Source organism: Monodelphis domestica, chromosome 4 (assembly GCF_027887165.1).
Source record: "Monodelphis domestica isolate mMonDom1 chromosome 4, mMonDom1.pri, whole genome shotgun sequence".
NCBI classification, from domain to species: domain Eukaryota; kingdom Metazoa; phylum Chordata; class Mammalia; order Didelphimorphia; family Didelphidae; genus Monodelphis; species Monodelphis domestica.
In genome coordinates, this window is record NC_077230.1 from 236,718,576 (window position 1) to 236,739,616 (window position 21,041).

Here is a 21,041-nt window from a genome sequence, read left to right on the forward strand (position 1 = left end):
TTTTTTTTCTGTTAACTTATAGGGAATGAGTTTCTTTTCTAATATTTTTATTCAGTTGCAAAAATGTTATTTTATCCATCTGTGCAATAGTCTGCAGAAAAGTAAGACTAAAAGAATAATAGTAACGTCATCATTTGCCCCACAATTGTTTCCGTTTCCAAATTCAATTGAAAAAAAACTACAAGATTTAGATAACAGCAATACATCACTGTAATGTATATCTTATCATCCCTATTTTCCAAATTGGGAAGTAAGGCTCAGTGTCAATATATGATCCCAGATTGCTGACTTTACATCCAGCCCTCTTTCCACTATTCACTAACTGATGGTGAAGTTATATTCTCTTCAAGAATCATAGTTTCCAAACTTGAAAGATTCCTTGAGATATTGAATTTATAGGTGAAGTGACTCACCGGAAGTCGGCATGCAGGTGGTAACAGATAGAGCGATGATTTCAGCCTGTCTTCTTATTCTTCCACCTGCCCCCATGCTGCTATCATATTTTTATTAGTGCCTTCAAAAGAATTGTAATGTAAATGCAATGTAAAAAACTAGACAGAAACATATTAGCCTCTTTTATTTCAAATTGCCCAACCTTACAAAATAAGATTCATGATTGGTCTAAACTGTTATTTTTACTATAAGAATATGCTTCACTGACTAAAAATAATATTGTCCATGATGGAGTTCTATGCCCAATTTAACCAATCACGCAAATTAATTAAGTTGCTGCTAAATGAGAGGCTCTGAAGGACAAATAGAGATAGTTAAGCCATGAACTCTGACCTCTTGGCTCTCATCATCTAGTAGGGGAAATATGACCATTACACAAATAACCTTAATACAAAATAAAACATGATTGATGTTTAAAGGAGAAAAAGTTAAATTGCTATTTTTAGGTCCAAAAGAGGGAAGGGTATTTTTCTTTGTAAATAGGTAGATAACTGGAGGTAACAGGAGAAGCTTTGTTGAAAGTAGTGATATTTGACCTGGATATTAATAAATAGTTGGACTGTGATTTTAGATATAGTGATGATTAGTATTGGTGAAAAAGAATAATCCTAATGTGGTCCCACCATAAAATGCAGTACAAACTCAGTTCAAGTGGCATGAATAGCTTTCTGGAATATCACATGTATATCTAAGGTTAAAATTTTACTGTAGTTTGACTGGACTAGGCAGGGAAGCACTATGCCCATTTAAACTTGAACAGTTGGCCCAAATTCTTAAGCAGAATGTGGGGAAGTGGATCTATGAGGAGTTACTTCTCAAGAGATCATTTTAATTCAGCCCTTTCTTGCTTTGTGAGTTTGGCTCAGCTGTAACATTACATCAAGCAGGTTATTCTTGTTAATTTATTTCATCTCCTTTGTTATGTAGATCCATTATAGGCATCATGCTTATAATGTTCATGGCTTAAATCTTTTGTGGAATAATGTTCCTATAATGGGAAAACAGAAATGATCAGATATTACCTAAATTGGCAGATTGTAGATTTTTTGTGACTTCATTAATATGTAATTCATTTATACAAACTTAATATCCATTAACTTGCCATGTAGGGCACCATTAGTTTTAATAATACATTAGCTCGGTTGTGAAACCTGAGTAGATACTCATCCAACTCATATCCTAAACCTTTGCAATACTTTTTTAGATATTTTGAGACTAGAGGATCCTGTTCTAAACATAATGTGGGCCATATCTATCAGTTACGAGTTGCTTTGTCCTCTGGACTCTGGACCTAACACTTATAAATATCCTGCTCCTATGTGCCCTGATTTTTAAAGAATTGCTCTTAGAAAACGTGTTTGCAATAGTTGTCAGCTAGGCCCTCCAAAGGCCAGACTGGCCACTGTACCTAAAACATCCTTTCAGAGAACAAGACAGGTTCCATTTCTGAATCCATTTGGTTGCTAATACTTAACAAGAGGAAAGTATCTATAACGTCTTTCCAAGAAGGTGGGTGCTCTTACTGATCATTTTAAATTCCTGATGACATCTTATTATGGGAGCTGAAAAGGGCAGTTTTCCTCATCTGTTCTTTTATCTTTGGTGACTTATTTAGTTGAAGACACATTTTAGGCAAGGGAAGTTCTTAGAACACTTGGCTTGTGCTTCCTGAAAATTATTTAATTTTATCACACACAAAGTTATTTTTTTTCTTTCTTATTTTCATTTTTTTAAAAATTACTTTATTTAGACATTATTTCTTGGTTACAAGAGTTACATTAATTCCCTCCCTCCCCTCCCCCCACTCTTCCTGCAGCCAACACACAATTCTACTGGATATTACATGTGTCCTTGATCAGAACCTATTTCCATGTTGTTGGTGTTTGCATTAAGATGTTCATATAGTCTACATCCCCAGCCATATCCTTTCAACCCATGTATTCAAGCAGTTGTTTTTCTTGGGTGTTTCTACTCCCACAGTTTTTCCTCTGGATGTGGATAGTGTTCTTTGTCATAGATTCCTCCAAATTGTTCAGGATCACTGCATTGCCTGGACTGTAATGGAGAAGTCCATTACATTCGACTGTACCACAGTGTATCAGTCTCTGTGTACAATGTTTTCCTGGTGCTGCTCCTTTCACTCTGCATCACTTCCTGGAGGTTGTTCCAGTTCACATGGAATTCCTCTAGTTCATTATTCCTTTTTGCACAATAGTATTCCATCACCTGCATATACCACACTTGGTTTTCAGCTATTCCCCAATTGAAGGGCATCCTCTCATTTTCCAACTTTTTGCCACCATAAAGAGCGCAGCTATGAATATTCTTGTACAAGTCTTTTTCCTTATTATCTCTTTGAGGTACAAACCCAGCAATGCTATGGCTGGATCAAAGGGCAGAACGTCTTTTAGCGCCCTTTGGGCTTAGTTCCAAATTGCCCTCCAGAATGGTTGGATCAATTCACAACTCCACCAGCAATGTATTAATATTCCAACTTCGCCACAGCCCCTCCAGCATTCATTCTAAGAGATTTAGAAGACTTTTTCATGTGCTTATTAATAGTTTTGATTTCTTTAGCTGAAAATTGCCTATTCATGTCCCTTGTCCATTTATCAATTGGAGAATGGCTTGATTTTTTGTACAATTGGTTTTTGTACAATTTAACTTTTTCTAAATTTGAGTAATTGGACCTTTGTCAGAGGGTTTTGTTATGAAGATTGTTTCCCAGTTGATTGATTCCCTTCTAATTATGGTTGCATTGGGTTTATTTGTACAAAATGTTTTTAATTTGATGTAATCAAAGTTATTTATTTTACATTTTGTGATTTTTTTTTCTAGTTCTTGCTTGGTTTTAAAGTCTTTCCTTTCCCAAAGATCTGACATGTATACTATTTTGTGTTTACCTAATTTGCTCATGGTTTTCTTCTTTATATTCAGGTCATTCACCCATTCTGAGTTTATCTTGGTGTAGGGTGTCAGATTTTGATCTAAACCTAATCTCTCCCATACTGTTTTCCAATTTTCCCACCAGTTTTTATCAAATAGTGGATTTTTGTCCCAAAAGCTGGTATCTTGGGACTTATCATAGACTGTCTTGCTGAGGTCACTTACCCCAAGTCTATTCCACTGATCCTCCTTTCTGTCGCTTAGTCAGTACCAATTGTTTTGATGACCACATGTACGAAGTTATTTTCTAACAACAAAAAGTGAACAATTGAAAAATTAACTTTCATGGGATATATGATGTCATTTTTTAATATGCATATTAAATATCAAGGTCATTGCTTAGTTGATAGTTCACTCCTGATTATACACATTTTATGAAGTCAAGGATAGTTTATTCTCATATTTCCTCCTTGCAGTTTTCTAAAAGAATGTTTTTAAGAGAACAGCTTGGAATTATTTGCAATTGCTTCTTCAAATAGAAATGAGATCCATTGCATGGATCTAGCTACTCCAATTTCCTTCTATAAAAGCACTTATCTAATAGCCAAAAAAAAAAAGCTAATTATTTGGCACAGCTATTTTTATCATTTAGATAACATTAATTAGCACTATTGTTGACTATACATAACCCCTCCCACACAATGCCCATCTCAATCAGCTACCATTTTGGTAGACATGAAGAATGAATATAGGTCATATAAATATAAACAATCTCCACAAAGATTCATTCAATAGCAACTCTTTGTAGATGAAAACATAATGAGATTATACCAGTAATTTGGGTTTATAGATTTATAGATTCTTAGATCACAAAGGGACTCTGGGGATTATTTGATCTAACTCCTGGTTTCACAGAAGAGGAAACTGAGGTCCATATGGTTTTATTGACTTACTGAAGATCACACAGTTAATAGGATCAGGCATTGTAGAACCCAAGCCTAATCACTGCTATTCCCTCCTTTGGCACACTGCACTCAATTGCTTCCAGGCTAGATGAATAATTTTCCCATAGATACAGGTTTGACATGTTGTGATTAGTATTGATCACACTCATTCAGCTTCTTTTGCATCCTGGGTGCTAAAGAGAAAGACTCTTTACTTCATGAATTCATGAGAATCATTACTTGCCTGGGATTACATGCCAGGTCATGGCTTTGTGGTCTGTGCAAATTGATACTCTTTGGTGTTTTTCTGTTTGTTGTTGTTGGGGTTTTTTTTTTTCACTTTTTTTAAACTCTTATTCTAAAAAAGAAATAAAAACAGAACTGAGGGCAGTCTACATTAAAATGGTTTTAAGTGTTTGATTTTAATGATAGTAGAAAAGTAAGGGGAGTAAAATCAAAATGAAGAATTATTTCATCCCATATGAGAAAACACTCCCTACCAATGTGGAAGATAAGAGCTTGATCCCAACTTGGAAATCTCTTTTTTCTTGAGGTTTGCAGTCTTGATTAATTGAACACAGGTTTTTGCAGGATTTGTTAGGGACCCCTGTTTGTGATGGTACCTAGAGAAGTTGTTGTGCCCAATTATGTTAAAAATCAGCCAGATGTGTATGCTGCCACACTTTTAATAATCCTTATGTTTCTGGTGAGTACAGATATTAATTGTGTAGTATGCATTGAAGTGATTAACATCAATGTAATTTATCATCTGGAGATTTCTGAACATAAATAAATGAGTTGTTTTGTTCAGCGAGGTGTTGACCCCTTCTGAATCTGTGATTTAAAGCCCCCCCCTTTTTTTTTTATTATAAATATGAAAGGCACCACAATCAGCCAAGTGTTCAGTTATTTGATTTTCTGGGGCATTAGCCACTCTTGTTTGTGACATTTCCCAGTTGGGTGCTCGTTTGCAAGCTCATTAATAAGGTTTTCTCATAGGAATGTTGCTGGGAATGAAGAATATACAGTAGGGCCCTTGGTTTTTTAGCTTTCATTCTGAGACTCAGCAAGAGTACAGCAGCAGCAGTGTGCAGTTAAATGTTTAAAAGAGAAAATAATTATGCTCACAAGCTGCAATTCAAAGCCTTCATTCCCTTAGCTTCGATGAAGAGTACCATGGTGTTTCTGGGGGGTTTTTATTGTGGTTGTTGTTTCTAATGATTTGAGAATACCTGACCCTACATATTTTTGCAATTCTTATGTGAGACTTTTTGTGGTAAGTATCTATGTATACATAAAGTTAATGAAATTTATAACAAAGATGATTAGAACAGAGTGTGATAGAATTTGTAGCACAGTTAGTGATGGATCAGACCTAAGAGATATACTCTCATCACGTAAAAGCCTGTTTAACAAGAACAGTTCTCTGTCTGCACGTTAAAAGAAAACTGTCTAAATAACATCAAGGTGGCAACATAGTGACAGAAGCTGGAAATTCAAAGGAAAGACTTGACCCATTGTATGGAATTGAAATTGTTGTGCAAAAAGGGGGAAAGAAAAAGTCTTTACTCTGGATAGAGGCAAAATGAAGCTCTTGGGTTACTGTTACCTTACCTTTCCCTCTTACAACTTTCCTTTTTAAATACTCTTATAAAAAATTTCCATTTATCAGAAGTTGTTTTTTGGTGTTTTTTTTTCATGCCAGGGATGATTTTTTTAGGGAAAAACAGACTCAACAAACATATTTGAATGAATCCCTTGCTCCAATTATCATCTGTCAGTTAATTGTGTACTTGGGCATCATTTTAAAAATGAGTTTTATTGACTTGATGGAGCCATGCATTTTATAAATCTATAATTCTGTTCATCCATGATCCACAGAAGGCTAGATTTTTTTTCACTGTCTCAATTGGAAGAAAATTGGGCATTGAGGAGATGATCAAAACCTGTTCTTTATCTGTGCCAAAATAAATGTTCCTCTGTTATCAATAGTGGCTCTGCAGTGTAAAGAAATAAGAAAAACCTGGAAGCTCGAAAATATCTTTCTATTTGGAGTGGAGCATTAGACTTAGTTTCCAAAAACAGCTTCTTCTCTAACATCATCCCTTCCACCAGTTCTTTTTCCCAGGTTGCCTTCTTTGAGGCATAATAGAAGGCAATGACTAGATTTGGCCTGTTTCTCTCTGCTCCCCAGTCTTCTTGTTAACAGAATATTCTCCTCCCTCTCTCCCTTCCTTTTATTATTTTTTTAACAGGTGAATTGAGTTTCAAGGAAGTCATTTCTGTGTTTATTATTCCTCTTGAGAAAACATCAAGGCATGGAGTCCCCCTGCCTCAAACTAATTTTTTTTATGCATCATTCTTTTGTTGTTAATGCAAAGCAGCCGTTCTTTAAAGGACTGTGACTAACCCAACAGATAGTTAGCCAAGCACTCTGTGGTGATACAGTGGATTAGCAGCTTGGGAACCAACAGTAGAAAAAATATATTGATCCAAATTTGAATTACTCCATAGGGAAAAGAAGCATTTGAGATTTGAGAGGGAAGGTAGCTCTTCATAATCTGCATTTTCCCCCCTGGATGTTCCCCTTTCTTTTCCACTATCTTTCTAGCCTCAATAAAATGGCCTACTTTGCTTTTTTTTTTTTTAAACTGGAGACCTCCTTCCCTTACATGACTGTGTACCAGAACACCCCATAGGAGTGAATTAAAATCTTTGTTGTTTACCCTTCTCTTAATGAATTTCGACTCAAGGTCTAACTTTAATTTTATCAAATGATAAACTGGCAGCTGGGTAGCTCATTGGCTTGAGAACCAGCCCTAGAGATGGGAGATACTAGGTTAAAATCTGGCAATTATAATCCATGATCAAGAGGAGGACATTGCAGTTTTGCCCAAGAGTTCTCATCGCTTTGAGATACACTCTAAGAGTGGGGTTCTAAAACAGTGGTTTCATAGATTTTAGGACAGTGGTCTTTAAACTTGGATAGGGCTTGAATTGCATGTTACTTTTCACTAATGTCTGACTAAAAATCAAAATTTTATTCTATTATGAATGTTGGGAATAAAACATTCTTAGTCTAGTTCCCATATTGCCAAAGGAGTTTATGACACAGAAGAAGATTAAGAATTCTCACCATGAGATGCCAAGTAAAGAACAAATTAAATAGGGATACAGAGGTCTGAGGACACAAGCCTAAAGCCCTGAAATGAATTCCAACTTTGAGGAGTAACTATACTGCCTAGGACAAAGCAAAATAGCTGTGTAAGCTACCTAATAGCTGATTGTTTCATGTTCATGGTAGCAGAATTGAAGGTAAAAATCTGCATTTTAATTACCAGTCCCTTTCTCTTTCTCCAGGAGTTTCCTTTACTTCTTACTATTTTTAAAAAAATTTCATTCTAAATATTTCATAAAGATTTAGATATCAATGTGAGTAAGCACCCTGTTTAAAATACATTAAGAAAATAAGTTTAAGCCAGAGCTTCATGAAATAAAATTTGATTCTCTTGAGTAAATAGTCATTTTAGTGTCCACCAAGGTATTTATCAATTGCATCAAGAGGTAATTTCATTTTTCTTTGAGTAATGTGTCACATAATGTTGGTACCATATCAGTCCTACCCTATTTGACTCATTCCACTCATCTTAGCTCTCCTTTCTTTATTTCAAGAAACAGGGTTTAAGTGCTACAATTCATACAACAGCTGCAACAGCAGGAGGTCCTTCACCTTCCAAACAAACAAAATAAACTGCAGTGAAAATTATTCATGAACATGTTATGACAATAGAAAGCAAACCTTCTGCTGAATGTTCTTTTTCAGCTCCTCAGAGAGGTCTGAGTTGCTACACATGCAACCCCAATCACCAGTTTGAGCAGTAGAAGCTTCACTTTCAGTTGCTAATCTATCCCATCCCACTCAAGTTAAAAGGACGGTCATTTTTAGGATGAACCTTTTCTCTTTTGCTCAAGTCAGTCACCAGTACCCATTAGAGCTGTGTTATTCTCAGGTTAATTTTGATTTTTTTCTTTTTATTCCAGATTTCCTTTATTCTAGTCAGCCAAGCAAGATGAAGTCCCCTCAGGCAGGCACTGCCCTTTTCTTTGACTGTTCAGGGGAACCTATGCATATTTTGACCCAAATCTAGTCTATGTGTGGCTTAATGTAATGTTTTGGGGAGGGGAAGGTTGGTTTTTTCCAGGGTACAGTAAGCAAGATACAAGGTTCACACAAGGGCAGGGCCATTTTCAAAGCATGCCAATGATGTGCAAATGCCCTTCCTGTAGCAATGGTACAGTCCTCTTCTCATCCAACTAATACTTCCTCAGTTTTAAATCCAATATTATGAAATATGAAAAAATCTCCTCCAGGGAGAGTAGAACTTAAAGCCCTTTAGGGCTTCAATTTATTTCAATTTAAGAATGAGGAAGGGACTGGAAAGACCAGGTTCAATGGCATTATGAGACTAACCCGTATTTGGACAGTCACTGCATACCAGCCCACATACCTTCATGTTGTACATAGGCCATTGTTTACTGTTATGTACAGCAATAACCCAGAATGACTGAAATCTCCTTGACTTTCCATTGCATATAGACATTCTCCATTGCTAAATTTCATAATATTTTTGATTTGGACATCTCTGTAAAGAAATGATGGTAGACAGCAGGGAGGTATTCTAGTCACATATGTTCTGAACTACTTCTGTACATGATTGAGCTCTGCTGTACAGAAACGTCCAAAAGGAAGCTGCTAAGACAAAGGAACTCCTTATTTCCTTCCCCTTCCCCTTTTCCTTCCCCTTCCTCCCTTCTTTCCTTTCCAGTTAGAAAAATAGCTCAGCTTTTCATTTACATAGGAAACTTAAATACAAGCACAAAAATTCTCATCAGATCAGGTCCCATTCTATGATTTCAGGTCAGACTACTGTAAAATCAAATGTAATCTGTTATCAAATCACTTTTGTATGTTTGCCTATATGTAAATATATTTGAAGCATACATACACATGTGCATGTGATATATATAAGAAATAGAAAGTCTATTTACAAAAAAAATTCCAAATTATAATGTATTTATAATAAAAGTTCAACTAAAATATTTTGCCAATGTAATATGACCTTAAGTTTCCTGGCATTTGACCCCTTTCTATATCTTAGTCTAAGCAATAAATTTAACATCAGTACCTTGCTAAATACCTTCTCTGCTGCTTTACAAAAATTAGTCTATTATGAAACAGTCAGGTCTCTAGACTTAATTGATTGGCCATTGGTATTTCCATCTCCATCACTATGATATTCAGCAAGTACACAGACCTTCCAATGTTTCTTAGTTTGATATAGAAAATTCCTCTTTTTAAAATTTCTTTTTTTTTCCCCTTTAGAATATTTTTCCATGGTTCCATTATTCATGTTTCCCCCTGCCCCCCCTCACCCCCGGCAATTCCCTCTTTATAATGACACCAAACCATTCTGAGCTATGTTTCAAGAGAATTATGCACTTGGGTAGGAAAGAGTCCTCTGGCTTTAACGTTCTGCCTTCAAATACCAACTAATGCTTGTGTAAAATGATCACCCAGAAAATATACTAGTTTCTACCTCATTACTTAAAAATAAATCTTGGCACTAGGTTCCATTTTAGTAAAATATTTGGTAGATTATAACATTTGATTTATGAGCATAATTAAAATGTAAGTGACAAGCTTTAGGCTATCCAATCAGCCATCTGGATTCTTGAGAATTTTTGACATATCCTTGTTGTAGTCATGAACTTCCTGCATAATTCTGCCTTTCCTCTATGGGTTTCCAAGTTGCAATATCATCTCCAAGGTGTTCTATTCCACCTTTTGAAAAAATTCCAAACTCCATTTTGGGGGCAAAGGAAGAAAAACTTGATTTATTATAAGGTTTGTATTAGCCAGATAAACCTTGGCATGTACACGTTATATTCATGGACTGGCCATGAAGACTTTTTTGATTGCCCATTGTCAGATAATATACCAATAAATTCTGAATATGTTAACCTGGGGGACATTTTCTTGCACAATAGAAGCAAGATTGATGTTTATCTTTTTAGTCAGCCAGCTACTATGGTAGTTATGGTTGAATAAATAGGTGCTGGATATTGTTCAAGAAATTTGGATAGGTTATTAAAATCAGTTATTAGAATTAAAGGTGTTTTCTTTGACTTATGTAATTCATACTTGAATTTAAGTATACCAAGTTGTCGTTTCATTCCTTCTAATTTATGTAAGCAATTGATAATTGATAAATAGGTCATTAGGAGTATAAGAAATTATCTGACTAAAGCAAATATGTTACTGAACCGGCAGTATGGATTCGATTTTTAGCACTCTCAGTGTGTAGTGCTGAAAATGTACCCTCTCTGTTTGCTTGTAAATTGCATGGGGGAAAAAAAATCATATAGGCCAGGAAACATTCTGTTTCCACTTAGTTAATGGACCATTGTCAGTGGCACATGGAAAATGCAACCCTTTGGTTGATCAGAGATTAACCTACCAGTAAACATTCAAATTTAATCTGAAGTTTGAGGTTTAAATTCCTTCATATGATGCCCCAGAAGTGTCCTCCCCTGTGTCACACAGGTTCTGTCTTTCTAAGTGTGAATGAGGTGGCATTACCTTGGTCTACTTGTGAGTGTGTGTGAGTGTGTAATGTCACAAAATTCAGTGTATTTTTCCTCTCTTTCCATCACCCTCTACATTTCATAATGAGTTTCTTATCGGTACTTTTTCTTTCATTTTGTATCTCTCCAATATTTTTTATACAGCCAAATTAATGGGCATACTATGGATACCTGATGTTTATATTTAGACAAAGGTAGTACCATCTCAAACTTTAAAGATGATTAATAAGTCTTGGGTACTGTCCCACAATTGGTCTTCTATACAGTGTTACCACTGTTTTTCCTTCATGTTTATTTATGTCCTCCTCAATTGACTGTCCTTCTAACTCCTCCTCCCCAGTGAATATCTGGAAATCTCTATGCCAGTTTGCTCTTAAAATTTTTCTTGTAGCCAGTGAATCTGAGAATGAAACCATGCCACTTGGGAGGGTCAGCTAGTACCTTCAAGCCTTGTTAACTTTATGTTCTCTGGCAAATGACTCAACGTCTCAAAAAGCATTGACAACCTACAGAAGGAGATTACACGCCAGCATTCAAGGTGGTTCCTTTAAAGGGTTCTGAAAACCATATGGTTTCAGAGCTATGAGGAAGGCCAGTGATAGGAATAAGTATCTTAAAAATGTATTTGTGAAGGAGCCATCCTTTCAGAGGATTGACTTCTATAGGTTACAATTTAGTTGAGCCCTGTCCTCTTTTTCCTCTCCATTATTCTAAAAGATTCATGTTAATAAGCCAAGCTTTGCTTGTAAAAGACCAAGGAGCTGTTGTTTTAGCTATTATGACGGTACTAGGAAGTAAAATCTTGGAAATTGTTTTGACCTTTCTGCTTACTGATATCATATCCTCTCCCATTCATTAAACTTGAATATGTCTTCAAAAATATAACCAACAAGTTCTGTTGAAATTGATTTAGGAATTAATACAGTGTTGGTTGAGCCTCATCATGATATTCAACAATTCTGTCAGACCACAGTTTGTATAGCTATTTAAATTTGATTCTACCTTCCAACAAAGAGCAAGGTAATAGCTCACAGAGGCATCAGTTATTTGTATATGGATGTCCAGCCTGAATAAACAACACTTTTGGTCTGATTTTAAAAAAAAAATCTACAACCTGTATTTGAGTTTTTATTATGGCTTATAATTTACTTTCAAGTGAGTAGTCTTGCTCCAATTAAGCCTAATTCTATATATTTTACTTTGTTTTATCCTAACAAATACAGTCTGTGGGAATATTTAAGGCAAGATTTTTCTAGTTTCCACTGAACAAGACTCTTCCCACTGAGCTCCCAATTCTAATTCTTAAAGCAGAATGTTGAAATTCTGAATTTGCTGGCTTTTTCATTTTAACACAAGAAAATTGAGAAGAGCCCGACTTATTAATATGCGGTGTCACAAAGTATTGTCACATAGTAATATATGATATATGATAAAATGTATCAATTCTGAGCACCACAAATATCTGTGGCTTCACCTCAGCATGAAGGCAAATGAGTTTCCTTTAGCTTGAGTGAGTTTGGAGATAAACTTCAATGTAACAAAATGTATTTCACAGGAAATGTTTGATGTGGCGCAGTTGGCTTATGAATCTCTTATCTGTCCGCGTTTCACTCTTTAGAGTTATTAGTCAATTTAATTTGAGCAAATGCCAGGATTACTAACTAATTAGAAAGATGTAACTGAAGGAATGAGGATGGGGAGGGAGCAAGCACTGCCAGTGTGTGGTGTTTGCAGTAGCAGGCAAGTTTGATTCTGCCTGATGATATCATTTGTTCAACATTGTACTTTGTGTTGTTGTCATGCAGATAAGCCTCAAGTGCACATTCAGCTGACTTACCCTCCACAAGGCCTAACCCGGGAAGGGGACACGCTTGAGCTAACATGTGAAGCCATCGGAAAGCCCCAGTAAGTTCTGAAGTCCAAGGTTGGCAGTGGGTCACGCACAGTAAATGTCACAACACAGAGATGTATGTGCAATCACTTCTCATTGGCCTGTCACCTGTCTCCCAGACGAGAGCCTACTGCAAACGATAAGAGATTATGCAGTGAAAAGAGGAAGATTATTCAGTGGAGGGTGGAGGATTATTTTAGAAAAAAAGAAAGAATTGTCAGTTATTCTTGTTGACCAGTTTTTTTTTTTTTAAAACGTGAATAACATCTAGGTAAAATGAAATCTTGGCTAATGTCCTCTATTAGCACTTTTTCATTATTATATTCATTGCTATTATTCTATCTCCCACCCTTCAACCCCAGCCCTGTCCCCCTGCAAATAAAAAAGCAAACAATAACAAATTGAACTTTAATGTTATCTATAACTTACTGGTGCTTATGGTGCACTTTCCTCTTCGTGTTCTAAAATGCTCTTTCCCAAACAAGACTGACTAACTATATTTTGTTTAGCCATTGTAAAAAAAAATAATAATTGATGCAATACCTAGGTTTGATCCCCGTACTGTCTCAAAGAAAAATAGTCATATAACTTTCTGAATAAAAGGTTTTTTTCAGCAAGGACTTGGCTTAGAAGCTTTCCCCAGTGTAAATAAGCCACTGAGTAAGAACAATATCATCGAGGAAATAAATTTTCTTGAACTAATGTTGACTGTTCCACTTGTGTTCACTCTTATGAATGTGTCCACAATGTCTCTGGAATGGCTCCAGGTTGTGCTAGTGGACAAGAACTTAGATGGTCCAAATGTGTACTAGAAGTATGACTTTTATTTTCAATATAATAAAGTGTCAGTATGTTGCCCCTTTAAAGGCCTATTGTCATTTCATGGTTCACAGTAAAGAAAAAGCTATCTTTTATCTTGAATTGATAGACTTTAGATGTTTCCCAGAGGAAAAACAACAATCCTTGTCTCCATAATGGAGGAATATGTAGAAACTAGGATTGAGCAGGCTTAGACTTTGGTGGCACCCACCAAAAAATAGCATTGGGCTCCCTCTGCTGTCCCCATAGCATCAAATCCCTTTTGTAGGTCCATGCTTGCATCATTATTATAGCTTTCATGCAAACAAGCAAATAAATAAAGGATTTTAACCAAGCCTCCCAATGATATCTGGAAGACTATCTTCTTTCCTCTAATTTTGAGACCCAGAAAGATCATATGATAAGGGATTAGAAAGCGAAATACCACTCATGTATGGTGTTTGCTAATCAATGATGGAGTCAGTATGAGGACATCACTCACCTTGCTTACATCTACTTTTCATTCTTGGCGGACATCACTGAGAAATGAAGCTGATCAAACCCATATCGTCCAGACAAACTTGCCCAGAACAACCCTGACTGACCCTCCTTGTTTGGCACCTAGTGTAGGGAGGTCAGGATGATGAAAATATTGTTCTTGTTTTTCTTTTCCTTCTTCTGTGTTCCTAGTTTGTGTGATTTTTGAAAATGCTTAGTCTCAGCTGAAAGATCTCTTTTCTCTGGAGCATGGCAGAAGAATCTGCTTTCTCCCTTTGAAAATTATTTGAGTCTTGTGCTAAGGATACCTGGAAAAAATTTTTCAAAATCGTTTTGCCACCTTTATTAAATTGCCTTTCTAGTAAGTGGGCTGCTGACCTGTATTTTGGTGATTTGTATGTTTATGTGTTTTGTTTGTTTTTTTCTGAAGGAATTAGTGTGTCCAATAGAAGATGTCATAGGAATGGTAATGACATGTTTCTTTCAGGACACATGCTCCTGAGAGCATGTCTGTTCCTTTCTAGTAGAAATGGGTATATGATTGCATAAGTGTGCACATGTTACTCCACAGTTACCCTTTTAGCATATTACCTATTTATTTTCTCAGGAAACAGCATACAATAAAAATGGTAATTTAGATTGCCATTAAATGTTGTGAATATCCTTAGCACTTACCCCTACTGATTGTTTCAGCTGTCAAGCAGCAGGACATTAGATCTGATTGCCAGGCGGGCCCATTTGCCATTGCCTGCAAGGAGGACATATGCAGCGCTAATTTTTAAATAATTTACTGGGTCGTGATGACAAACCCATGTGTAATTAAAGAAAAATTGTAACTTCCCTTACCATTTGAAAACTAGAATGTTACGTGATAAAGCTAACTCAAGTATATGCTAGTCATTAAATGTAGATTTTTCTTCCTGCCAGTACCCCTTGGGGTGATGACAGGACAGAACCAAGTGGAATTTGGAGTTGCCTCCAGGCTCTGAGCTGCTCCTTTTTCAGCTTGAAACTTTTCAATTACAAACCCTGTGTTTTCTTCAATTTACAAAGGGGATCTGGGTGGGCATTGGGGGAGGGGGGAGGATCTTGATGAGTGGCAGCTCTGAATTCTGAGTGGCATGAAAATATGTTTTAGATGTGTGTATTTCTTGAGCTTCTTGGGAAATTGATTCTTCTTAAAGGATACCAATGTGGTACTTTCAATCACTAAAAACAGACTTCTCAGTAATGAGCAAGTGTCTTAAGACCTGAAAAAGCCATGTTGAGACTCACTCAGCAATGATTAACTTGAAAGACTCTTCCTAAAGCTGTGATTACCTCTATGCAGGTGTACTGGGTTGGAGGAGGTGGGGGAACATGTATTTTCTGTTTTTAGACAAGCTGGGAAAAGTCACTGTTTACCAAGCGAAGAATAGATGTGATTGGTCAGAGAGGAAGAGCACTGATTGTCCCTCCAACTTGCTGGGATACTCTTTCAGACAACAGGCCAAAAGATAACTATTGAGAGCCATGCATCTTACTTTAGATAGACCATCAAACCTATTAAACATTACAACTTGCTTATAAGCAAATGGCTTTGTGTTTTAGTTACTGTCAGAGGAGTACATCTATCACAGGTCTGGAACCTAGTTTAGTTTTGGTGTGTCTTTGATTTTTTGTAATTAATTAAGGAGATGATTAACGATGGATGAGCTCTGTCCTATCCAGTTGTTGTGAAACTGCACAGCAGGGCAGAAAAATAAAGCATACTGGATCATTCATCCGAGTTGTTTAGGATAAATTGTAAATAATGAAGCTCCCTTGTGTGTCCTGTTGACACCCATGCAACACCCGATAATGTAAATAGAGGGAGGGAAAAAAAGAATGATAATATGTCAAACAGATGGGTATTTGGAAAGATCAAGAAATATCCTTTTGTTGTCTTAAATGTCCTGTGTTGTGCCTTCCTTTAGTGTCTGTCACCTTGCATGCAACCTTATTTAATGTGTGGGTGAACAGTTTGATGTATCAACTGCTTCATGGGAAATAGTTAATGCAACTTGTCTTTCTCCCCCTCCTCCATAGGCCTGTGATGGTGAATTGGGTAAGATTAGATGACGACCTGCCACAACATGCTGTAGTGTCGGGGTCCAACCTGCTCATTAATAACCTAAACAAAACAGATAATGGTACATACCGCTGTGAAGCTTCCAACGTAGTGGGGACAGCTCATTCGGATTATACGCTGTATGTATACGGTACGTGAGAAGACAAACACCCGTCTCCTAGACTCGATTACACAGAGCTGCAACATGCGCTTCACTCTTCAGGCTTCTGGCAAATTCTTTTTTAATGACTCCCTGCAAGAGCTTTCAGAAGCCTGGCTTGTGTTGGCCCTTTTGTCTCCTGCCAGGAGAGCCATGACTTCTCCTCCCTTTCTCATCTTGAGGACAGCCCTTTTTTGTGTTCAAGGGCCTGTGAACACAGCCCACTAGATCGCTCTCTGGTCATGTGGGGCAAGGGGGAATATGTCCTCAGGCACAACCTATGGAGAGCACTTACCTTGGAAGTAATGACTGAAAATCTATCCTTACCGATTAATGCCTCTATCTACATTGTGCAGAGTTCATTTTCATTGTTGTTTCCAGTGATGCCTAGTCTGATCTGACTCTCTCTGCTCAATGGTTACGGGCTCTCCTTTCCCATTTTAAGTATGAAGTCATTAAAATACAGAAGAAGAGATTAGAGACCAGTAAATAACTTTAAGAAACGAGGGAATTCTCAGTGGCTACCTAAACTATCTGTAGCTACCAATTGGACACTAAAATGCCTTTTTTTTGTTTGTTTTTTTGTTTTTATTTTTGTTTTTTTGTTTTTTGTTTTATGAATATTTTTCACAGGACTATTAATTATTATGCATTCTAATTATTTCCCATTTATATGGTGCTGCACTGCTGCTATGTCCGATGACTATTTTCTATCCTGTTAAGTGTACTAGCACTCTAGTGACAATCATTCGCATAGGATGATATATAAAATAGGATGATCACTTTTATAAAGCCAGGCTGGTTAGTGTTATTCCACATCAAGTAGATAGGGTTGTTTTTGAAATGATATGAGTATGAATGACTATAGGTATGAGAACCTGAATATATTGTGAATGTTTTATTATTCACAGCTGGATCAAATTCACTGATAACATTTTGGAAGAAATGGCCACATATTCTGTGAACTCACTAACAAAATGCAGTGGGTTTAATTTACCTTTTAACCAAAAGAAACATATTCCAGACTATCCCTTTTTGAACATTTTCATTTCACCTTTAGCCAATACTTTAATTTTTTTCCTTAACATAAGTGATTAATCAATATTAATCATTTTGTTAGTAATAGATTTATGGGGAAAGTTCTTTTGTTCATTCCCTATGTTGTCTCTGGTTTGTTGATAGTAGACCTGGAGTTGTGGGAATTAACCATCAAATGGAAAAGATAAGTCAAGAAGATGTGGCCTTTTGTGAGTCTATAAGTTAGCATTGTAGCATGACTCAGCTCCTGCTAGAAATAGATGAACACAGTCATCTCTTCAGGTGCCCCCAAACATGAGAATTTTGTCTAAAAAGATAGAGGTCGAATTTACCTACTTCCTTTCATTTCTGAACACCATCACAGGGCTTTAAGCTCTCGATTGACAATAGTGACACTGACAACATGTGGAAAATACACCCTCACTTTACTTGCTACAATGGCCTCTCCATTGTAGAAAAAGATCCAGCTCAGAGACTGTCAATACAGCCCTTCTTACCCACAGTGATCTTGAACAGTATTACTTATCAATTGAGCCATGCATTTCCATGATTTTATCTAAACGCTTTCAATATATTTTCTCAATTCAGAAAGTCATTCTTTTCCCCCTGGAACAGTGTCTGTTCTGCTTTTTGCCTCACAGCTTAAGGAGGAATTCTCTTTACAAATTTTGTATAGCTATACACTGCAGTAGTTTTGATACATAGGAAGGTTAGCCAGTAAAGATAACTTAGAATTTGTTATTTTCCACACTGTTTCTAGTGGAGCAGTTTCTTCTAGTTTAGAAGGTTCTTCTTTTGAGCTACATTTGCAGATGAATTTACTCTTTAGGAGAGAATGCAGACTGTTTTATAACTTAGAAACATAAGGACAAACCTAGGTGGGCATGTGCACCCTTTATGTCTACCCTTTCACCCCTTTTACAAAGAAAAGTAATGGAGCTTCATGTTATGCTCTATCCCTTTCAGCTGTGACAATGGCTGGTAGGAGAACCCAGCAACAACTTGGGTCAAGGAACTCACCCTCTTACTAATTTATTTGAAAATAAAACAACCCAACAAGCTTCTGGTTTTAATAATTTGGGAGGATGGGTTGTCCAGTTTTATTTACTAAAATCACAGAGTCCAAATCACTGTAGTAATTTCCATAGTGGTGCATTTAGCCTTCTAAGGAGTTAACAACATGCTTCTGAAGTAGACTGTCTATCTCCCAGTGAGTAATATATGTCCTGGGAGAATCAGGCTGAGTAGTTTCTTTCCAAGCACCAGCTGGTTTTATTCTGTTAGCCTTGGTGTCTCAACCACAGATCATTAGCACCAACTCCATAGTTCCTTAAATTTTGCCTTCTGGTCTCTGGTAATGATCTAAGCTTTTGGGTTGTAGCCGACAGTGGAATTTAATTCATTCAGGTCATTTAGGCCAGATGTGAAGGACAACAGTTACCCCAGTGGTGATAGAAATAATTGGAAATGTGTGCCTTTTGCAACATGAGAAAGGTTGATGACCTCATTTTGAAGTCTGTGCTCCAGTTAGCTGGCCCACCCCATGGCTCATAACCATATTTGAAACTTCTTTCAGACACACTTTTATTGTAACATGATTATAGCCCACTTTGTGTCAACACTTTTTGAACCACATACAGAAATAGCATCATAGCAAAGCGGAGGAGAATCTTTAGAGTATGGATGCTCTTTTTGTAAAGTAAATATTGTAATCATTCCAGGCCATGAAAATAATATTAACTATCACCAATGTAGTTATGAATTGAGCAAGATCTCTATAGAACTTCATAGCAAGGAGCATTTGATTTTATAATCTGCACCTGCATCAGGGTTTGGAGGCCTATAAACCAGTCTTTCAAATACAAACAAACAATTTACCAGCTCACAAAATGCTTTTCCAGTTTCCCATCCACAAAGAGGTATTTCGGAAATGGGACAGTTCTGATGCCTGGAATATGTTCTTTCTTATTTCTCTACTTGAGGCTATTTCTTTTAAGCTGTTTGTTTTGTTTGTTTGTTTTATGTTGATATGATACATTCTAATCATTTTGTCATTAGATTTATGGGGTGATGTTTTGTTATTCACTACCCATATTATCCCTGGTCCACGGAGAATAGCATTAATCCTCCCCCATAAAATGGGGAACATTCTTGCAGGAAATTGGATTCTTTCTGTGGGCTGGTGAATTCTTCATGTTTTTTTGCAAGGGTATTTTAAACTTGTTCCTACTTGATGCTTCCAGATTTCAAAACAAAACACACCCATAAAACAGTGTTCTAGCAGTTATTGGGTAGGTCCTTTTAAAATTGTGCAAATATATTTACATGGGAGAGAAAAAAATCTGAGTTGTCAGACTGTGGCATGAATAATTTCAAAATGACTTTGCTACCAGGCAAACTCCAAGGTAATGTTTTTCATAAACTTTCAGGAAGTTAAACCAAACACAATAAAGGTGCAGTATATAATTAAAGTTTTGATGTATTAATTAGAGAATCTGAGAGCTCACTTGGAGATAAAAGAACACCAGATGTGTCAGGGAGGAAAAGTTGACGTGCTTTAGATAAAATTTAAAATCAAAAGCCCGTGAATCGTTTTATGCTCTATTATGGCAGAATGATTGCTTAGTTCAAAGTCTTGCTGACTACTTAACACATTCAGTTTGATCATTTAGGCATTGATTATTTTTCCCCTTTCATATTCACCCCTTCCCTTCCCCCACAATAATGTTTGAGGGTATAGAAAGATATACAGTATATCAAATATCTAACAAAGGGCTCCCTGTTGGGTTATTGGCTTCATGGGTCAAGTTTCTTCTATATATAATTCAGAGTTATAAAAGGGAAAAATATGCTTTCTCTTTTATCAGTTAAGTCCATTTAGGTCATGCTCTTAACATGAGCAAAGGCATCCTATTAATATTTATAAGTTATAAAATTTTATTGACTTAAAAAATAAAATCTCGATAAAATCTGACATGCCTGGAACTTGATATTTAGTGGTGACATTCTCTCTCCTTTGTATTTATTACTAGTTTAGAAGTAGTTTTACTTCCTGCTGAGATGTATTGATGGAAGGAGAATAATGAAGTTAATGGTCATAGAGAACAAGTGAAAGGCAATACATACATGGTCTGGTGTTATTAGTTCTTCGAATGCATCAGGACTATGTCATGCCTTCTCCCCAATCTTCTATCAGTATGTAAATGCATAGAAATGACAGGGCATCTATTGTATTCACTCTCAATCTCTCTCTCCCTCTCTGTGTCTCTCTGTCTGTCTCTGTCTCTCCTCTCTTCTCCCCCCCACCCCCCTCATTGAACTAACTAGCCTCACAGTTGAAATTTGTTCAGTAGGCTGATTGGTAATTTGTTTGGGCAGGGGTGGGTGGAATGGTTGGATTATGTTATCGTATTATAATTTTCCTCTTTTCCACTTCCCATTTCTTCCCTTTTTCACTTCATTAACAGGATTTTTTTTTCTTCTTTTAGCATTTCCAAATCAGGCCTGGGGATACATTTACAAGGGAAAAAAATCTTTTAAAACAGCTTGAAGTTCACCAGCTTGTTTTTAAAGGGGAACAGGCATCAAACAAGCATCTCAATGTCCTTGTACATCTGTTTTGGCATTATTGATCATTGT

General features: G+C 36.5%; 1 protein-coding gene across 7 annotated transcripts in view; it reads left to right on the plus strand.

Moving 5' to 3' along the window:
• Positions 1-21,041, plus strand: part of CADM1 (cell adhesion molecule 1) — a 354,670-nt gene that overhangs the window by 297,762 nt on the left and 35,867 nt on the right. For all 7 annotated transcript variants that reach the window (XM_007494754.3, XM_007494753.3, XM_007494750.3 and 4 more), the window contains 2 exons: positions 12,734-12,833; positions 16,183-16,355. In XM_007494754.3, coding sequence (XP_007494816.2) covers positions 12,734-12,833; positions 16,183-16,355 — 273 coding nt within the window. The remainder of the gene's footprint in view (positions 1-12,733; positions 12,834-16,182; positions 16,356-21,041) is intronic.